Source organism: Eptatretus burgeri, chromosome 4 (genome assembly GCF_056783735.1).
Source record: "Eptatretus burgeri isolate ZD-2024b chromosome 4, Ebu_testis_v1, whole genome shotgun sequence".
NCBI lineage: Eukaryota > Metazoa > Chordata > Myxini > Myxiniformes > Myxinidae > Eptatretus > Eptatretus burgeri.
Window position 1 is genome coordinate 82,762,361 of NC_140964.1, and position 18,756 is coordinate 82,781,116.

At 41.5% G+C, this 18,756-nt stretch overlaps 1 protein-coding gene across 7 annotated transcripts in view; it reads left to right on the forward strand.

Annotated features, from left to right (window-relative positions):
• LOC147028539 (rabphilin-3A-like) overlaps nucleotides 1-18,756 on the forward strand; it is a 70,200-nt gene that overhangs the window by 17,665 nt on the left and 33,779 nt on the right. For 2 of the 7 annotated variants that reach the window (XM_085879047.1, XM_085879044.1), the window contains exon 2: nucleotides 17,406-17,486. In XM_085879047.1, the coding sequence (XP_085735173.1) occupies nucleotides 17,410-17,486 (77 nt within the window). In that variant the 5' untranslated portion in view covers nucleotides 17,406-17,409. Of the gene's footprint in view, nucleotides 1-10,551; nucleotides 10,621-11,940; nucleotides 12,198-12,944; nucleotides 13,698-13,756; nucleotides 15,009-17,405; nucleotides 17,487-18,756 lie in introns of those variants that run through there. The other 5 variants (XM_085879043.1, XM_085879050.1, XM_085879046.1 and 2 more) reach the window with 5 other exon arrangements.

The window sequence follows — 18,756 nt, forward strand, 5'->3', positions numbered from 1 at the left end:
TTCTCCAGGGGATTCTAATCAAATCTGCCTGATTGGCCATTTGAAAATCCAAATTTTGAAAAGAAAAAAAAACTTCAAAAAAGTCAAAATCACGAATCGATGTTGGATGCTGGCTGAGATTGGTGAATGTTTCAGAAACATCATCAAGAACGTTCTAAGTCTGCCATGCAGTTTTCTTCACTTTACCGCGGAAGGCAGACACGACGTCACATCCAGTGAACGCATGGAAGTATGGGATCCCTCTTGCTTTCTCAGGCCCTATTGCAGAAACTACCTCATGGACTGGAATCCATCGTGCCTTGGCTCCTTGGCCAAAGGCAATCCACATGTTCTCCAGACCTAGTTCCTGTAAGGATGGCAGTGCAGATATTGCTATGATTAGTACGTCCGTGTCATTAGCCTTAATGATGATGGACTTGCTCCCATCCGTCATTGCATCCATGACGTGTACAAATATTCGAGTGTCAGCTTCTTCATGACAACATGGAGACACAGCATCCAGTGACTTCCTTGTGTTGCTAATGGCATCTTCTCATTTTGTGACTGACTGTGCTTTTCGTCTGTGCTTCACACATCTTTGCCGCAAGGAAGTGAAACAGCTCAGTCTTGTTGCTGTCATCTCGAAGAAAGCTTCTCCAGTTACTTGGGGTCTTACTGGTTCCTGTTGCTCTTCTTCTGATTCCTTGCCCCCTTTTCGACCTTGCCTCGGACTTCAGACTTGACTTCTTGTACACATCAAACACTACGTCCACCCTCTCGTACCTGGCACCATAGGATTCCACCTTTGGGGTGATGTCTTCTTTAGCATAGTCATCAAATATCTTTGAAGTGCATGGAGGTAGGCCATTGATAAGTGCTGAGCCATCAATAATCACTGCATCTCCCCTTGGTTCTCTCTCTGGGATGTTCACTTGTGCTTCAAGAATTTCAGCCAGCTGTGACTTCAAATTAAAAAAAAATATATATATATTTTTTTCTTCTAAATTTGGATTCTCAAATGGCCAATCAGGCAGATTTGATCAGAAAGCCCTGCAGAACAGAAATGCCAAAGTTGATGCTTGTATCATAATTTGCACGATTTTTCTACTATCTACTACACCTTGGTTTTTCAAACCCGGGGTCGCGGGAGTCCACTTGCAGCATAAAAAAATTGTCTATTTTCGATCGGTGTTCGCTTTTACGGGATGTAATATAAACGGTTCGTTCAAAGTATGGGAACCGGCGCAACATGACGCTTGGAATGGGATCCAGCCGATGCGCGGGCTCGCTGAAGGGCGGTTCATTTTGGCGGGAAATTGGTGGCTTGATCCACGGCCTCTCAGACTCGGACTCTGACTCTATTATTAACATCTCCACGTACGACTCGAGACCTTATTTGTGATGGCAGCACTGGCCACCAGCAAATCTCGAGAGCGTTCTTACCAGGATAAATTTCTGGACCTTGGATTTTACTACGTGGTGGATGAAAGTGGGGCACAGAGGCCTCAGTGTGTGATTTGCTTCTAAGTGCTTTCTATGGAGTCTATGAAACAAAATAAGTTGCAGAGGCATTTGACTACAAAACATGCACCTTATCAGGATAAGGAGAGAGCGTTCTTTGAGAGGAAACTTGTTGCACTCAAGAATACGTGTCTTGACAGAGAGGGTACATGCCATCAGACCAATTCTCAGGCATGAGAGGCCTCGTATCGAGTGTCGCTACATGTTGCCAAGACTAAAAAGCCTCACTCCATTGCGGAAGAACTCGTGCTGCCATGTGCAAAGGACATGGTATCTCTGATGGTTGGGGAGGAAGCGGCGAATAAACTGGCAGTTATACCCCTCTCTGACAACACCATCCAACTTAGAATTGAAGATATGAGTCTGGACGTAACGGCTCAGGTCGTACAGAAGATCAAGGAATCGCCGTGGCACACCATAGAGTTGGACGAGTCCACTGATATCGCATCGTACGGGCAACTCATCGTCTGGGTCCGCTTCATCAAGGCTGATAACTTTGTCGATGAGCCTCTGCTCATCAAACCATTGGCGGCCACCACCAAAGGCGAGGACATTTTTGGGAAAGTAGAACAGTTTTATCGTGACCATGATCTGGAGTTCGGAAAGTTGCTCGGTTCTACAACAGACGGCGTGCCAGCAATGTTAGGAGTGCGTTCTGGATTCAAGGCTAAATTGCTTGAGGTGGATCCTCAGACCTCCATGGTACACTGCATGATTCAACGAGAAGCGTTCGCCTCTCGTACTTTGTCAGAAACCTTGCAGAGCGTGCTCTCAGAAGTCGTAAAAATGGTGAAACACATCAAATCAAGCATCCTCAACACTAGGTTATTCAGGCTATTCTGCCAGGAGATGGACGCCGACCATAAGAATTTACTATTCTACACTCAAGTCAGATGGTTATCTCGAGGAAACCTTCTGCGCGTTTACGAGCTCAAAGATGAACTGAAGGAGTTCCTACACACACAAGGGAAAACGGCATGGGTAGCGTTGCTTGAGTCGGACTCTTGGCTGTCAGAACTGTGCTATCTCGTTGACATATTTGAACGTCTCAATGTCCTCAACCACTCCCTCCAAGGCAAAGACGCCAACCTCATGATTTTTCATGGCAAAATGAGCAGATTTCTGGCAACTCTAAAATTACTGGCAGACAAAGCAGCTGTAAAGCGCTTCAGCCTTTTCCCCCGTCTGGTGGAGCATCTAACGACCTGCCAGTACGATGATACTGAGCTCGACAGTCTTTCTGGGGAGATAACATGTCACCTTCGGTCGCTCATTGAACAGTTCGAGCACCATTTCCCTGAGCTGGATGTGCAGTCCTTTTCTGTGGTTCGGGACCCTTTCATGGCTCCACTGGACTCGATTGCTGATGAAGATGATACAGCACAGGAAGAGCTTGTACAGCTCCAGCAGGATTCAGGAGCGCAGGCTCTTGCGCGGCCGAATTCGTTGTCGACATTCTGGTGTAAAATGCTGCCGTCGTACCCGACCCTGTCACAGCGCGCAATTAAGGTTCTCATGCCATATCCTTCTTCATACTTTTGTGAGCAGTCGTTCTCCACCATGGTGGTGATTAAAACAAAGTACAGAAATCGCCGAGAAATGGAGCATGATATGATCCTGGCATTGTCATCTACTTCTCCATGAATAGAGAAGTTGGTTTCTGAAAAACAGGCTCATCCTTCTCACTGATATATCTAAATGTCATTCGGACTAAACTTCTGAAACATTCAACTGTACTATTTGGATACTGTCGGCTATTCTCCGTTTACTCGTCTATGAAAACATGACCATGGTGAATAAAGTAAACGGTAAATGTTATTGTGTCATATGAAATCTTATCTTGTATATTATGAATTGGGTTTTTAATTTTTTGGGTCGCACGATGTAGAGAGGTTCTGAAATTGGGTCGCCACTAAAAAAAGTTTGAAAACCACTGTACTACACTATCATAACACTTCCATGTTCAGGCCTCGAGTGAGTATGTTCTTACACACTGCCTGGGATTTTCCCGGGAGTGATCAAGTAATATGTTTTTTTGGAGATCATATGTTGAAGTTGATTTGTTAGACTTGAAAAATAAAATGAATTCAAAGGGAATGCGATCCAAGCGCATTTTGCAACGCCCACAATTGGTAATTTATACAAAACCATGAGGCCAACATTCCCCAACTTGTCATGCAGGAAATATTTGAATACATATTTCATTGAATTTCCCCGGGTCATGCCGGGTACTTCAGCGAGTTTTTATTTTTTATTTTTAGCTGAGCTGGAATTGGAATTCCAGTTCAGGTATTGTCTGTCCATCCATCTCCTATTTCGACTTCTCTGGTCAAACCACTGGGCTGATGCAGCTGAAATTTGACAGCAACATTTCACTTCTGACTGGTAACGGGAATTGGAAAGCTCATTCCGGTCACATGACTTTAAGTTGGTCAAAATGGCAGACTTAGTAAATTCTTTCAAAAATCTTCTCCAGACCCATCAGTCAGAATGCTCCCAAATTTGGGTGACATTATGCCAGGGCATAGATAAGCTACAGGTACAGTGGTCTTATTATTATTTTTTTTGTCCGATTGTGACCTAACTAACAAAATGAAACTTTTTCTTTGACATGACTTGAATAATTTTGCTCTGATATTTATGATGAGGATTATGGATATATTGTAGATGCAAGGGGGGGGGGGTGGGGATGACATTTTCTTAATTTAACCTCTATCCCTAAATGTTGAAGGCAAAGGTCCTGTGGTGGTCGAAAAAAATAATAATAAAAAGTTGCCATAATTTGATCGCAGGTGCCCCAGGGGAGGCTTACCTTTGGCAATTGAGTTGTAATTCTTGTTTTGTGAATTTTGCTTTTGGGCAAAAATACAAATCCAACTATTGTTTTGTCCTCTTTACTGTCACAACCATTTGTTGGATTTGACATTTCGAGCATTTATTTTGTATACAAGGTGGAATTCCATTTGTTGTAATTGTGTTGTGTATTTTGAACCAATTTTTATGTTCGTGAAAGAATTTGTCCATAAATTGCATGCAGGACTGACTTTAGGAGATGTTATTGCACTTGAATGACAATAACATTGTTAAGACTGTGGACAAAACTATGCAGTGCGTGGGATTTCAAAATTGTGATGTGTGCTCAGATGGAAACGCAAAACAGGGCAACGTGAAATAAATTGACCATTTCCATGAGGGATGTTTGCATGAATTGCATTTTAAGGGATGGTTAAAATGTTTTTGTAAAACTGTCAGTTTTAGTTGGCACTGCTCCAGCTGTCCTGTGATGGTCATTTATACTCCAATCTGTGACTAACCTCTAAATTCTGAACATTAAATGAGGATGTGGCACATACTATTTCTGAAGTCTTTAGGATGAGTCGATGCTCAATGAAGAACTCGTCTTGCTGGTGAAGGCCAGTGTTTAACTCCATCAGCGGACAGGTAGAATAATGGATGAAAACTGCAGAATGTTGATTGAGGTGCACTAACCTTGCTTGGTATGAATTCACCAGGGCTGGAGTAGCGTCGCCAACCTTCCACTGTGTGGACTGAGTGGACACTCGAACTGTGATGCCACTGAGTTGGGTTTGCATGGAAAAGAAAACCGAATGTTTTGATGAAGTGAATCGTGTTGCATTCAAATTAAAATGATCAATATGCTCTTTATTTTTGTCCCCTATTTGGATGCTGTCTTTCCAGAACCTCTACTCGATGATTGGACACATTTCTTTCATTTTCAGCACATATGCAATCGTATCTGGGCATGAGTAACATTTATTTTGGGATCGGAGCCATAAAGTATTTGATAGGATTGTATAATGCCGTTATCGGGAAGCATTATTTATTTGTATGTACGATATTCACTTTACCATCTCCACGACCGACACAAAACTTTAACTACATTTTACCATCACCTACTCACATACCAGTTTGAATTATTATTTTTAATCTGCACTGTACTATCTCCACTATGCTTGGTGTTTGCTTAGTGGTTAGGGTGATCCTAAGATCCTGAGTTCAAATCCCACTCGGCTGTTGAATTAATACCAGGTGGGCTCGACTCTGCCTGTCATCTTTCCGAGGTCGGCAAAATGAATGCCAGCTTGCTGGTATACTGTGTTGGAGTGGTGACCTGTCCAGGAGTGTGTCCAATAGCCAAGGAGACTGCTTAGGCAGCACCAATGTTCTGCATATAGTATGGTCCCGATGGATGGATGGACTATTTCCACTTCTGACATATATGACCTTGAATTATTTATATAACCTTTTGATATATGACTGACATACCACCTTGAATTATTTATTTGCCTTTCAGCATTCTACTACCTACATTCCACCTTTGCAGAAATATATATATATATATATATATATATATATATATATATATATATATATATATATATATTACTGGGCATTTTTCCCATCACTTCACTGACACATTTTGCACTTCACAAACATTCTGCACTATTTGCCATATCATTTGCCTGAGGTCATCTTCCATCTGCTTGGAAGTCAGCTGCCATCACCTTCGTTGGACAACTTCTTGTTCTTCCTCTTAATGGCCACAATTATTCCCACATTCTTGTATAGTTGGCTGGGGGGGGGGGGTGGGGAGGGAATTTGGCTCAAGTTTTTCATGAACTGGCTGGCCAGGCCTGATGTTGGATTTGACGTTGGGGTATGAATTTAGAATTTGGCTCGGGTGCTGGGGATAGCTCGCTCACTCTTGACGAAGGACACAGTGGGATCTTTAACATCCTCCAACCGACACTGACAGAGGGAACTCTCAGTTTAATGTCCATCCGAGGGATGGCACACACGCTGATGAATCGTCCTGTCTGAAACACTGGGATGACAGGTTATAGCTGGGTTAAGATTCAAACCCAGGCGAGACAGCTTGGGGGTGAGTATGTGTACCTCAAGACCATTCTGCCAGCCCCATGCATATCGCTATTCTGTGCTCTGCTTCCCTGATATCCTGGCTCCTTTCCCTACCATTTCAGATACTTACCTTGGTGATTCAATCGCTGTTTTCATTCAAGCCGTTGCTTTGTGATAGCCACCCTTGGCACTGGAATTCTTCTGGTTTCACACATCGCTCTGCAATAAGTTTCTGTTGCTTGATGAGATGCAACATCATCTCAGCTACCGTTCTTTGGTGTACATATCACCTTAGCATTGTCTTCCTCCTTTTGGACTGATTTTGGCAGCCATTGCACTGTACCAACTGGGTGGGACAACCCTTGGTGCAGGTCTTGCTCATTGAAAATGTTCTTTAAAAAAGAAAAAACAACAAAACAAAAAAATTAATGTTTGAAGGATTCCTTGGAGTACTAGAGCATCTGCTCTGAGTCTGGGAAGTCAGTGAAACCTGGCTGAGTCTTACCAAAGATTTAAAATCGTACATGCTGCTTCCTTGCTTGACGCTCAGCATTTACAACAGAGAGCACACATATTGATACTTCGACTACATGTGAAACAGAGTTTACAGTTTATAGCTGGGCTGAGATGCAACCCAGGCTAGACAGCTGAGAGGTGAGTGTGTGTACCTCCTAGGTAAATCATGTGACCTATCTTCATCAGCCAACCTTGCTGCTTTATATATGGCGGAAGAAAAAAAAATGCTTCTGTTTCCTTGCAAAGCTCATTGTTGTTTGCATTGGTTTTAACCTCCACAATTAAAATGAGTGAAATGAAACTTTTTGGACATTTGAATTATTCTCACTTCAATTTCAACATCACCGTAATGCATATTATTACGTTGTTTAAACTTTCTTCATACAAGATTATTTGTAATACCGGTTACCACAAGGGGTGCTATATGATGCACATTTACATCTTCTTACTATAATTCACCGTCTGTCAGTCTGTTCCCAAGTACCGCAAAAACGGCTGAACCGATCGCAACCATTTTTTGGGTGTGTAATCCTGGGACCCCTTGGAGTAAAATAGGCATAAATATAATAACATGACCCCCCCCTGACGGCTCCCGTTAGGAGCGGGTGCTTCTTGTAAACGGGAGCCGTCAAGGGTGTCATGTTATTATGTTTATGCCTATTTTATTCTAATAGTGGGGCAGATAACAGCAATTTTTGAGAGGAATTGTGCAAATGATGATACAAGCATCAAATTTGGCACCTTTGTTCTCCAGGGGATTCGAATCAAATCTGCCTGATTGGCCATTTGAAAATCCAAAATTTGAAAAAAATAAAATAAAATAAAACTTCAAAAAAGTCAAGATCACGAATCAATGTTGGATGCTGGCTGAGATTGGTGAATGTTTCAGAAACATCATCAAAGACGTTCCAAGTCTGCCATGCAGTTTTCTTCCCTTTACCGCGGAAGGCAGACACGACGTCACATCCAGTGAACGCATGGAAGTATGGGATTCCTCTAGCTTTCTCAGGCCCTATTGCAGAAACTACCTCATAGACTGGAATCCATCATGCCTTGGCTCCTTGGCCAAAGGCAATCCACATGTTCTGAAGACCAAGTTCCTGTAAGGATGGCAGTACAGATATTGCTATGACTAGTACGTCCGTGTCATTAGCCTTAATGATAATGGACTTGCTACCATCCGTCGTTGCATCCCTGGCGGGTACAAATATTCGAGTGTCAGCTTCTTCATGACAACATGGAGACACAGCATCCAGTGACTTCCTTGTGTTGCTAATGGCATCTTCTCCTTTTGTGACAATGACTGTGCTTGTCATCTGTGCTTCACCCTTCTTTTCTGCAAGGAAGTGAAACGGCTCAGTCTTGTTGCTGTCATCTCGAAGAAAGCTTCTCCAGTTACTTGGGGTCTTACTGGTTCCTGTCACTCTTCTTCTGATTCCTTGCCCCCTTTTCGACCTTGCCTCGGACTTCAGACTTGACTTCTTGTACACATCAAACACTACGTCCACCCTCTCGTACCTGGCACCATAGGATTCCACCTTTGGGATGATGTCTTCTTTAGCATAGGCATCAAATATCTTTGAAGTGCGTGAAGGTACGACATTGATAAGTGCTGAGCCATCAATGATAACTGCATCTCCCCTTGGTTCTCTGTCTGGGATGTTCACTTGTGCTTCAAGAATTTCAGCCAGCTGTGACTTCAAATTTCTTTGAATTTTTTTTTTCTTTTCAAATGGCCAATCAGGCAGATTTGATCAGAAAGCCCTGCAGAACAGAAATGCCAAATTTGATGCTTGTATCATAATTTGCATGATTTTCTACTATCTACTACACAATTGACTGTTTTCCTATGTGCGTGTATTAATCTCCGAGAGTCTCGGCTGTAGGCCTCCAAGGGAGAAGTTTGGCCATCCATCCAGGTGGGTGTTAAACCCCCCCTGGACACGACAGTACTTTTGAATTAATTATGAGGACATTAATTGACAATGCACAAGTCACATAACATTTCAACTCAAGATGCAGAATCATATGCTGAGATGGGAAAGGTGAAACGGGCAAACCCAAGACAAACGGCCCCAGCTCATGGCATCCTTTGGAATCGGTCAAAGACAAACCATATAAATTGGCCATTGGTCAGTTTTCATAATTTCATAGTTATTTACAGGTCAATTTGTATTCGTTAAAATAAATCTGGTTGCAATATAAACGAATAATTGTCATTCGTTATACATGATTTGTATAAGTAAATTTACGGTAAGTAAATTATCATTTTGAGAGATTTCATTGTACTATCGGGCACCCCTGCCTTTAGGGTGGGAGCAAGGGTGAACGAGGCGGAAAGGGGGTGAGGGGGAAATGCCACCCCAAAAGCCAGTGTCGCTTTTATAATTTGGGCAAAAAAAAATAAAAATGACAATCTCATGACATGACAGAATGGTTGCCTGTGACGTAAAGACTCGTAAATTGTCATATATTTGACCATTTTTGCAATTGTCAATCGTCATCCTTTGGGGTTAAAAGAACAGTAAAACTATGATAAATATCGAATTTATTATACATCTGGCAAGTGGCAACTCTGCCCAACTCCCAAAGCTTTGCCTGCCCTCAAACACCTTTGAAATGACGTATTTCGTCCATGAATGCATGTTATGCCATCATCACGCGTATGGAGAAACACAAATGGCTAATGGTAGGGCAATCACCAGCACATTGTGATGGGGGCAAATAAGTCGGACAGGGCCTTGGGACTTCTGAAGATCTGATCAGAAGGATTCTCAACGACTTGCTAATCGGCTGTTCTTGTAGCCGAAGCTATTACTAGTTAACAAGGAAAACAACAATTACGAGTCGACTTTTATGAAATGGCCCCAAGTTTTATTCTTTAGTTTGCTCAAAAGTGTTTAAAATGACGATAGAGGCAATCACCCCATGCAATGGCTGGCTTATTATGGCTGACCTTGCATTGGGGGAAGGGGTTTCCCGAAAACGTGTGTGCACCGCATTGCACAAAGGCCTTTTCGAGATGACGCTCATGACGGCATTTTGAAAGGGTCGTATTGGGTTGTGCTATGACTGGGAGGAACGCATGGCACACTGGCTGGACTAGATATGTTTTAATCCCTCTCTGCTTGTTTGGATATCTCAGTCGTGGATGGATTTGGACCAAACTTGCTTGGTGGATAGCTGATATGACAGGGAGCAGGGAGATTTGATTAGGTTTTGGTGATTATTGAGATCTGGGACCTGGAACTTTTAACGTGTTTCTTTGCCAATAGACCATGCCTGCTTCCTCCAGGAGTAAGGGAGGAGAGTGAGGAGTGGTGAGAAGGGGGGATGGTGAAAGGACTTCTTCTTTTTATTTTATTATTATTATTTTCTTGTTTTATGGCTCGTAGTGGAGACGCACACACATACCTCGCACCTTAGACATGGACAAACAGATAAATAACACAGCTACTGAGCTTTGGGGAAGTGACGACGCTTCCCAGAATACATCTGCGTGCCAGCGAAGTGCACATTCGGGCAATATAGCCATCATTTGTCAAAATCTGCAGACATAGGCAACATAGCCCCCCTAAAAAAATTGGCTCACACGCCCATGGGCGGAAGTACCCATATCTGCCCATTGAACACTGATGGATGCTTTGTGTGCAGGGAGTTGAACATACAGTTGTCAAGGAGCGCACCACAATTAATACAGTAATCACCAGGATGAGTCATGAGGTGAGGAATGTGTGTGATAAAGATGCCACACCAAAATCACCAATATTGTAATCACCGCTGCGAGAGGTGAGAAGTGTGATGGACCATTGTTTGCTGACGTGCATAGACGTGGATCCTGGGAAAAATCGGTTTCATCCAATTGTTCAGTGCCACGAACAATCGATGAGTGACTATCGCTGACAAAGCTACTGCCACTCGATCTCTAATTATTAAAGTTGATTATCCCTTTTGATAGCTATTCAACACTCAATATGATGCAATAAAATACATTTGTTCCTTCACCTTCCCTGCTCCAATATAATTAAATCAAATTTGTTTGAGCAAGTCGGTCATATCTCCCCAACTGCATTGCATGTATTTTGTTAAGATTGGTGACATGTTTATAGCGAACGTAGTGAGCTTCATACTTAACGTGTGAACATGAGAGAATAGGAAACAACAACAACAACAACACAATACCCTGGCAATTTGGAATCTGTGTCATTGGCTATGACCTTTTTGCTTCTGTTTTTTTTTTGTTTCCGGTTTTTGTCATGGGGAATGATGCATGCCGGGAGATAAAGGCATCATCGGAGACATGAAAGACCGAAATGATATCAGACATGGTGTATATTTCCTCCACTGATTTTAATAAAGATATCTCCCGCATCATCAAAAAATATTTTTAAATCATGATTTACATTATTTGATCGCTGATCCCGAATCCAGGCCGAAGTAGCCGGAAATTGCGTATACAGTTGTGAACAAGTTATAGGTAAAGTCAGAAGCGAATGTAAGAAGAATTCTACGTTCGCTTCTTGTATTTATTTTTTTTTTAGACGAGATCCTGTTCTAGGCGGTGTAGTTGTTGTGAAGGTAATGTTGAGGTAATGTTTTTTTTAGATGAGATCCTGTTCTAGGCGGTGTAGTTGTTGTTGTGAAGGTAATGTTGAGGTAATATAATTTTTTTAAGATGAGATCCTGTTCTAGGCAGTGTAGTTGTTATGAAGGTAATGTTGAGGTAATATTAATTTTTTTAGATGAGATCCTGTTCTAGGCGGTGTAGTTGTTGTGAAGGTAATGTTGAGGTAATATTTATTTTTTTTTAGATGAGATCCCGTTCTCAGTGGTGTAGTTGTTGTTGTGAAGGTAATGTTGAGGTCATATTTATTTTTGCAGATGAGATCCTGCTCTAGGCGGTGTAGTTGTTGTTGTGAAGGTAATGTTAAGGTAATATTTTTTTTTCATAGCAAAAAGATTGTTTAATTTGATATATTTAAGAAGCGAATGTAAGAAGAATTCTACGTTCGCTTCTAGGCTTTGCCTATTCTATAATATACATAATTCTATGCATGGAAATGTGGCAGAAATTTTCCATCCCAACCCCTTCCTTCCTGTTATTTCATACATTGCCTTTTCCCTCTTTCTCTCCCCTCATCCTTCCTTTGATTGATGATCCCACTATTTTTATTGTTTATTTTCTTTTTCCAGTGCATAAAAATATAGATAACCCATTTATTGAGGCTTTCATATACCGATTGGCTCGTCATGTCCTTAATCGGATATGCTGAGCAGATGTCGGATCTTCTTTTAAAATGGTAGGAGGCTGTTATCTTGGCTGTTGGTTGTATGGGTTATTGTAATGAAGCTACATTTGGATAAACCATGCATCTTTCCTTTCACTTTGGCTCTCAGATATGTCATGATGTTATAATCTTCATCACAAACTTTTTAAAAATGACTTCACTCCCTGATGTTTGAGTGACATGCTTTTGTAAATACTGCACTGGCAGACATTTCCAGGTTGTTTGTTTAAGCCTCCTCCTCCCTCTCCTGCTGTGTAACCTCATTTCCACCAAAATACACCTGAAATTGTGAGCAAGGCATGTGAATGGTATCCACCTGTGTGAATGTTAAAATGTTTTGCATTGTCATTTACAAAGCTCCTCCTGGCAAAAAAATGTATTTGCGTGCTTTCAGTCCATTGTTCCCTTTGTCAAATAATAAAATGGAAGATAATTGCTGGATGTTAATGAGAGACGAAGGAAGAAATTGTACAATGTGAGCTTGAAGTAGCAATGTCAATCTAAGTGGACCAATGGGACTTTTGCTCTCACCTCCAGTAGAGCTGATGAAGCATTGCAAAGTGTATATGTGTGTGTGTGTGTGTGTGTGTGTGTGTGTGTGTGTGTGTATGTGTGTGTGTGTTATTAAAAAATACAACTGAGCTATGGAACCACCCCTCTTCCACATAATATAATAAATATTGACTTTTTTTATTGTTATAATGAATTTTATTTTTTTTTTTTTTTTAGTGTGGGGTGACGAAGGTAGACCCCCCTACAGGCATCAGCAATGAGACTCCAACAGACTTCACAATTGCTACTCATTTCGACTATCACCCTTCTCCGCACAAGCAACCTCCAATTCATACCAATGTTGCAAACACATTTGAATGTAACATAAGAACAATACAAATGTAATTTCCTTCATTGTTGTGGAGGTTTGAATCCAAGTGCCACACCAGCCATTGTGGCATAGATCCAGAGCAACAGGCTGTATTTACCTGCCACATACAAAACCTGTCTACTTCCAAAATGATGGCTTTCTTGTTGATGTCATGGCTGTGAAAGTTCAGCGATTTGGAGGAGGTCATGTGTGAGGATTTATGCAAATGTAAAATTTGCACTCTCTCCATTCTAACCCACAATCTCCCGTCCGTGCAAACCATTTAGACATCTGGCTCGGACTGCGGCAGCGTATGTGCATCCTTCAAGCACGGCCTCCTCTGGCAGGCTCGATGTTATCTGCAAATTGCGTTTCTTCTCTGGCCTATCCCACAGTTTGTTCTTGCACGAGATGAGATGGGATTTGTGTTTGTTCCATTGGGCTACCGGAGGGAAAGGGTGAAGGTGGACTTGTTCGTCGGGGAACTCCCTTGATTTGCATTTTAATTGCTTTGTCACCGTGAACACAAGCCTTTTTTGAAGAAAAATAAATCTTCTAAATACGTAGTGTGCTCAAACGGCATCTTGCTCACGGTATTGGGTGTACAGATGCGAAGGTGCAACCACAATGTGAACTTCGAATTTGGTAAGGTGAGTGTTCCCTTCTTGAGGCTGGAAAGAACCCCAAAGTAGCATGTTTACCTTTGAGCTGTTGACTTTGGGTTCAATTCCGGTTTGACTGTTATACCGTCACTGGTGCTTCGCAGCTCTGGCATTATATCGATGTCGTCCCTCGGAAAGAATACTTATTTCCCTGAATACTGCTAGGGAAAGGCATTGACAAACCGCAGTGTATTATTTTGCTATGACTGTTTCAGCAGCATTTTTTTTTTTTTTTGGAAAATCCTCGATTATATCGGCCCATTCATGATATTATGCCTGTCTTTTGTCCCGGATTTTCAAATGTCGAGTCACCCTATAAATGGTCCTTGCACTCTCACAAGGTGCTTCATCGCGGAGTTTGCATTGTCCTTTCTTGGGGAAATTTAAGCCTGCTGTCTTGTCTGTTGGCATGTTCTTGTTTAGATACCGATGAATCTTGAAAAGAGCAGACCACTGTGTTACTCGAGTTAAATTTATATTTTTATTTTTCTGGTCTTGCGTCGCTCATCCCTGGTTGTGTGTCTGTTCCATCACAGGTAATGTACAAGCTGCAATATGATGTCACCGAAATGCTTATGTGCCATTGAAGTTGCCCCCTCTCCCCCCCTCTTCGAGTTATTGCCGATGAAAGATGATAATCTGTCCAATAAGTATACAACTACAATGGCGCTGGCCTGTTTAGCATCGGCACTTCCACTAATGGCTCGTGATGCTGGGAATCCAGGTTTAAATCTGCTGTACCATCTGTTTTTCTCCATTGCCTTCTGATTATGTTGTAATTATCGGTAACTGAGGTTGTGTTTTCATCCCTGTCTATTTGTCTGTCTGAGCAGGATATCTCAAAAAGTTGTGCACGGATTCGGACGAAACTTGATGGACAGGCTGGGGGTGTGACAAGGACGAATTTATTTGATTTTGGTGAAGATCCAATCACTAAAAATTTTCAAGCGATTCTTCACCTTTGAGATGATTGGGTGTAAAACGATATGCTGTATAGCATGATATCTCAAAAAGTTATGCATGGATGATGACAAAACTTGGTGGATAAGTTGGGTAGGTCACAAGAACAAGCCAATTCGATTCTGGTTCAGGTACGGATGCAGATCCAACCTATCGGTGGGATGCAAAACGTAAACTGTTCAGCCTGTCGGAGGTATGTGCTCTCCCGAGTGCCGTCCTAGTTCCTGCATGTGATTTTTGTGCAAGCTCTATTATCAATGTTATATTGTAAAATGAAAAGCTTGCAGATTTGTTTTTGGATTGTTTGCCGAGGGTGCCATGAGCGGCGCTTTGCTCGAGGTGAGTGCTTTACAGTACATGTATCGCTGTACATTATAATCATTTCCACACACATCGTGCTTAAGATGGCTTTATGAATCAGAGAGCAGATTATGAGCCTATCGTCTTGGAAGTTGCCGGTGTTTTAATCCATCAACCACAACTTTGCTTCTTAGATCTTTACGGCTTAAAACCTGAAACTATTAATGCAAATGTTGTCCTTGGTGAGGCTCTTGTACTCTTTTTTTTTTTTATTTTTATTTTTTTTTCTTTTTTTCTTTTTTTCTCAAGTTGCAAGATGTAATGATTTATTGGAATGCTTTGATGGAACTGCTTATGCTAATACCATCCGTCGTTTAGCCTTTGGCAGATGCATCAAGGGAGGGTTAGAATACGAGTTGCCATTTCTTTCTGGGCATGCGGCACGTAACTCATGATGCTGCGATCCCATATATTACTCCCATATACTATTGATTTGTTGATTGTTGATTGTTGACTTGTATAATTGTCTTTCAAGCGCATCGATGTCTCCTTGTGTACCTGCTCCACTGTAATCCTTCGATATTTGTACAGTATTTATCGATTGGGAAATGCTTAGACTGCCTCATGTTTTTTTTTTTTTTTTTTTTTTTTTTTTTTTCCTGCTTCGAGTCGTCCCAAAATGTATTCTCACATTCTGTTATTATTACAACTTTTATCTTTCTCAAAAACAATCAGTGGAGAGACATTTTGTGCATGCAGCTTTAAGGAGCGTTCAACCACGTTTCTGTATTGTCATGTTGTCATTTACAAATTTGGGAAACCATCATGGTAAATTTTTATTTTTATTTTAAATAAACATTAAAAGCATCTTTCGTGACATTATCTTCATTCAACAGACTCTGTGGTTTAATGGTTAGTTTCCGTCCACTCAGTCTCGGAGGTTGGCAGCTCAAACCCTGGCAGTCGTACCAGATATTTAAAAAAAAATAAAAATAAGTGCTTCATGCTCACCATTTGTAAAGGATAGAGCACGGACAAACAACCATTGGGAAGGCTTTAATGGGTCTAATGGCTTTCTCCTCTGAAGTTCCATGAAAGGGAACATTTATTACCTCTCCCACCGAAGTTGGACGCCAGAGGTTTTGTTTTCACTTCTGTCTGTCTGTGAACAGGATAGCTCAAAAAGTTGTGGGCGAATTGGCTCGAAATTTGGTGAAGAGGTTTGCTCTGACGACAAAATGATTAGATTTTGGTGACGATCCGTATCGGATACGATAACTTTTTTTTAATTTAGTTATTGGTCCGACTCGGACAGATGCTTCCAACTGGCGACCTCCCAGATTGAGAGCGGACACGAACCCTTACACAACCGAGTCTGGTTAACGATACAAAATTGTGCTTGAAATTACCGTAACCTTCCCCCCAAGGCCCAGATAAGAACCTTCTAACTTATTGGCAAGGCATTCCTCGGTTACCCTTGTTGTGCAAGCAGTGCATCATGCATTTGTTGTTTCTGCTATTATTGCGGCAAGTAGATGGTTTAATGTTTTGAACAGACATTGCTTTGCAAATCCCATGAGAAGACGACCAAGAACTCGTTCCAGATAACCGCATGACAAGGTCACATTGATTGTTCTGGTGGTTTCTCAGCATCCCATGAAATGCTTTACACACCAACCCCCTCTGTGACACAAATTTGTCAGTTCACATCGGCTGTGCATTGCGACTCGTACTGTGCACCTTGATCATTTTTCCGCCCAGATTTTGAATACAGCAGTAACGTATTTAGATTTTTATTTTTTGCAACTAATTGTGCTTTCCTCTTTGGCATTCCCATCTGAGCACGGGTAAACCGTGTTGCTTTGTCATTGCCTCCTTGTCCTTGTAATTTGTGGAAAATCTCTCTGATGATCCTATCCTTGTCCTGCATATGATTTGCACGTACAAGCCCCATCCATGAGCTTTCAATCATTGTTTGAAAAGGAGTCGAAGGAAATGGGTCGTTTGGTCCATCATGCTAGCCTATCACATTCAGAGGAAATCTTATCAAGTGTATTTTGATTCCTCGTTAACTTGATTTGCATTTGCTGATGTGACTTTCACCTTCTCGAGTTCATCTCAATTAACGTGACCATTGTACGAGCGTAAAAGTGTCTCTGTACAAAAGTACCGAGATATTTGATGTCCAAACTGTTGTCGACAGGACGGTATTTAACATTCTTTTTATTTATTTATTTTTAAAATTTATTTATTTATTTTAATTATTTCGTTGTTTTCTGTTTAAAGAATGCTTTGTTTTCTTAATTTTGTGGATGTCAATATGTGCAAAGGTGATTGAAATAAAAACAATTGCTTTACTTTTTAAAATTTTTTAATCTTTAAAATTGATTTATTTATTATGCTTGATTGTGATTTGGTTGTATTGTCTCTTGGCAGAGCTATGACCGATGCATTTTTTGGGGATGGAACTGATCGCTGGGTGTGTCCCAATGATAGGAATCTCACCCTACGGGCAAAGTGAGTTGAATGGTCTTAAGAGTACTGCATTGTCATTTTGAAACTGCATCCACCACGGTAGGCTTTGATGTGCCACGACAGTTATTGAAGAGACGAGGGTGGTAAGTACCTCCTATTCATGGAGAGACCTCTCGTTGGACTGAAGAACACAACAACAATCCTGAAGGGGAATTGTGCAGGCTTGCAGTTCAACTATGACCACACATGTGCTTACAGTTCCTTAAGGCAGAAATTAGAAGAATTTGACTTGAAATGCAAGGCTTTGTGGCAGTTTAAAAAAAACAAAAATGTGGTGCAGTAACCTGAATGGTACGTTGAGACATTGTTTAATGCCCAACGCACATACTTTTGCATGATGTGTACTGCATATCTTTCAAAAAGTAAGGGCTGTAAGAAGTTTAGAAGTTTGTAATAATGTACCTGCTGTGCTTAGATTTTCAGCAGCTTGTTGGTTTGATTGTGTTTGAAATGACGATGCCAACGTTGTAGACATTTGGCTCGTAAGCAAATCGTGCATCATGCGCAACCGTTTTTTTTTTTCTCTCCTTCCAAAGCCTTGGAAGCTGATGTCTCACAAGGCAATGTCCTGCTCCCTATCCTGTTCCTGGTTTATTAATGACTTGTCGGCTTCTTTGGAAAACGCTCTGTATCGCTTCACTAGTGACTTCACTTTGTGCCAGAAACTTGCTCGTGCCAATGATGGACAACTTTTTCTGCCAAGCTGCAGAAAAACTTTGTATCTACGTGAAGTCTGCGTGGCTAACCATTCTGTTTACTTATTTAATCAACCTCTGATAGAGTTGCAGTCTGTGGAGCTCTTTGGACGTGTATTCCGCCATTATCTTTCCTTGGATGATCATTGTGTCAAAATTGGCTTCCAAGGCAGGAGGCATCTTGGGACTCTGTCTATAGCCAAATCGTTCCTTTGCTGCTCTTGGGGCTTCACAGCATACAAGGCCTTGATTAAGAAATTCCATTGAGTATAGGTCTCTCCTCCATGAGCTGGCATCTTCAGATCTCACCTTGCAACCTTGAAAGCAGTAAAATTTAAGGCCATTAAGGTAATTGGAGTGACTTGGTTGAGGTTCAGTGCTTGTTCCTCTCTCATTGTGATGACGGACAAGTTTGTGCCTACCCCATCCATCTGCTGTTGCCCAACCTGCCCTCTCATCCATTTGTCCTTTTCAAACCCCACAAAGGCCACATTTACTCAGCCAGCAATATACATTTACCTCATTATTATGATTTTTAATTGCCTTCATTAAACCGA